Below are 2225 nucleotides of genomic sequence, written 5' to 3'. Positions count from 1 at the left end.
TTTACATCTGCAGCGCCATCTTGTATACGGGCGTCATGTTCTCGCGAGAATTTATATATCTTATATACAAGCTCAGCGCCCCAGTATTGCCCTCATATATATTCTCCTAGAAAAAGCCCTGGTATGATTGGTTAGACTCTGATATTTTCTTGCCATCTAGTATAACTAGGTAGCACCTTGAGAAATGAACTGATGATCGATAACTAAAGAGCTCTTTGTGTGTCAGTGGGCGCTTGGCGCTGCGTGTCGGGCAGTGTGGTCGGAGGACAGGACGGTGTACCCGGCGATCGTGGTTTCTCTGTACGGAGAACGCTGCAGAGTCCGCTTCAACGACTACGGCAACTATAAGGACTTGGCATTGAGCGAGCTCCAAGCGCCCGACGATGCTCCTCAGACACCGATAGAAAATTGCCTGGTAACATGGATAATGTGTATAACTTTACACGTACATTTCAACACACTGTTACTGAACTTCTCACAATTTGTTACTGTAAATTTGTAATGTCAACATGTATATTTTCTACTTTTTTTTAATGCTATTTTATTTATATTGAGATGTTTACATTTTGAAATGTTTATTTCTTTAGATTTGTATTGTACAATGCCATGTCTTTTCAAGCTGCTGCTGCAACTCAAACTTATCTTAATTATGACGCCAGAAACCTCCATTGGATGAAGAAGACCATTGGATCGAGTCGAAAGCTCTGGTGCGTATGAAAGCTAGCATTTTTTATTTTCCAATCAAGCCTGGGAAATATTAGGGATTTTCTCTCTGTTCTATTTAAGGTTATTTTACATAGTTTAATATTTTCTGACAAACTGACGGCAACATTTCCTCGGCAACAAAGACACATTTGAGCCTTAATTGAAAGAAATATAGTCGGCTCATGGTGGCATTAAGAGTTTATTTGTTTGGTACTTGACCTTTTAACAAACCCATTTAATAATAACTGAATATTTTACAATCTTTTATTAATTCATATTACATGTTAAGATACCTTTTTATAGGTTGTATGGCAGTATAGATTTTAAGACACGTGCAATATCTGAGTCTCCACTCTACTTTCACAATTTGGGATTAATAATATCTATCTATCTAAACACATTTGAGCCGTAATATAAAAAATAGTTTAATCTGTATACACCGTGTTGCCGTCTCTTTACAGGACTGGAAACCTGGCTCTCGATGTCGGGCCGTTTACTCGGAGGACAGTATGGTCTACCCGGCTGTGGTCCTTTGGGTCAAAGGTGAGCGCTGCTGCGTTCGCTTCGACGGCTATGAGAACGAGGAGGAACAGGAAGTGAGCGCCTTGCTGAGCCTCGGCGCGCTGCACGGCAACAGCATGAGCGCCGCAGCCAAGGTGAACATCTGTGTGTCAACAGTTTCAAACATATTTTATTTTTTGTAATATATTTTTTATTGACATTTGGCAGCAAACAATTAGTGTTTTTCAAGACATAGTAATTGTACATCTTAAATTTGTCTGTCCGAAATGCCTTTTTTCTTTTTTTACTCAAAGATAAAACAGTAGTACGAACAATACCAACATTAGGAAGTGATCAGGACTTCACAGTAAAATCATACGCTTGTAAAAATAAAATCTGGCCTATGAGGTTTTACGAAATCAGTCCACTTTCTCCGTCGTGACACAAATAGTTCCGTCATATTTTCAGAAACATAACGATGTCGACTTCAATGGTTGCTGATTTTAAATAATTGAAGACTGAATTTTTTTTTTTTATTATTGACTTCTTTAGAAGTTTTTTTATAATGTTTTACGTGACGCTACGACAATGTAACCGGACAAGTTAACAGTCAAGGTTGGGTAATATTTTCAGTAAAAACTGCAAAGTGTATGTCCAGGATAAAAACCTGTATTATTTGTTGTTTTAGTTGTGAAGTAACCTAATTGCTTCACTATGCGTGGTTAGATCAACCTCATCATGAATTGTGACTTAAAATGCACAGAATCTGTGAGTTAAATCCAACTTTTTAAATCTCTAAGAAACTATCCAATTGTTTTACTTGATTTTTATCGTGGAAATATTTTTTTCTTCAAATATTACCCCCTCCCCGAGCTCTGTTATTGATTTTATTTAAAACTACCATTTGGATAGAACTCCTCTCATACCCCATCATGATATCATTCAAAAACGACACCGAAACATTTTAAATATAAAGGGGACCTATCATGCAAAATGCACTTTTTGATGTCTTGTATACA

The 2225-nt window shown here is 37.3% G+C and overlaps 1 protein-coding gene across 1 annotated transcript; it reads left to right on the top strand.

The window, feature by feature from the left end:
• Positions 1–226: 226 nt before the first annotated feature.
• On the top strand, positions 227–1371 carry LOC104947015 (survival motor neuron protein-like; the record flags this gene model as incomplete). Its single annotated transcript, XM_010772941.1, has 3 exons — positions 227–415; positions 660–707; positions 1167–1371. Coding segments are annotated over 3 exons (442 nt in total), but the record flags the coding sequence as incomplete, so codon positions are not given.
• Between the last annotated feature and the right edge of the window lie 854 nt (positions 1372–2225).

The sequence above is a fragment of the Notothenia coriiceps genome, unplaced genomic scaffold (assembly GCF_000735185.1).
Source record: "Notothenia coriiceps isolate Sejong01 unplaced genomic scaffold, NC01 NC01_scaffold00011816, whole genome shotgun sequence".
Lineage (NCBI taxonomy): Eukaryota > Metazoa > Chordata > Actinopteri > Perciformes > Nototheniidae > Notothenia > Notothenia coriiceps.
This window is presented reverse-complemented; position numbering and strand designations above follow the sequence as displayed.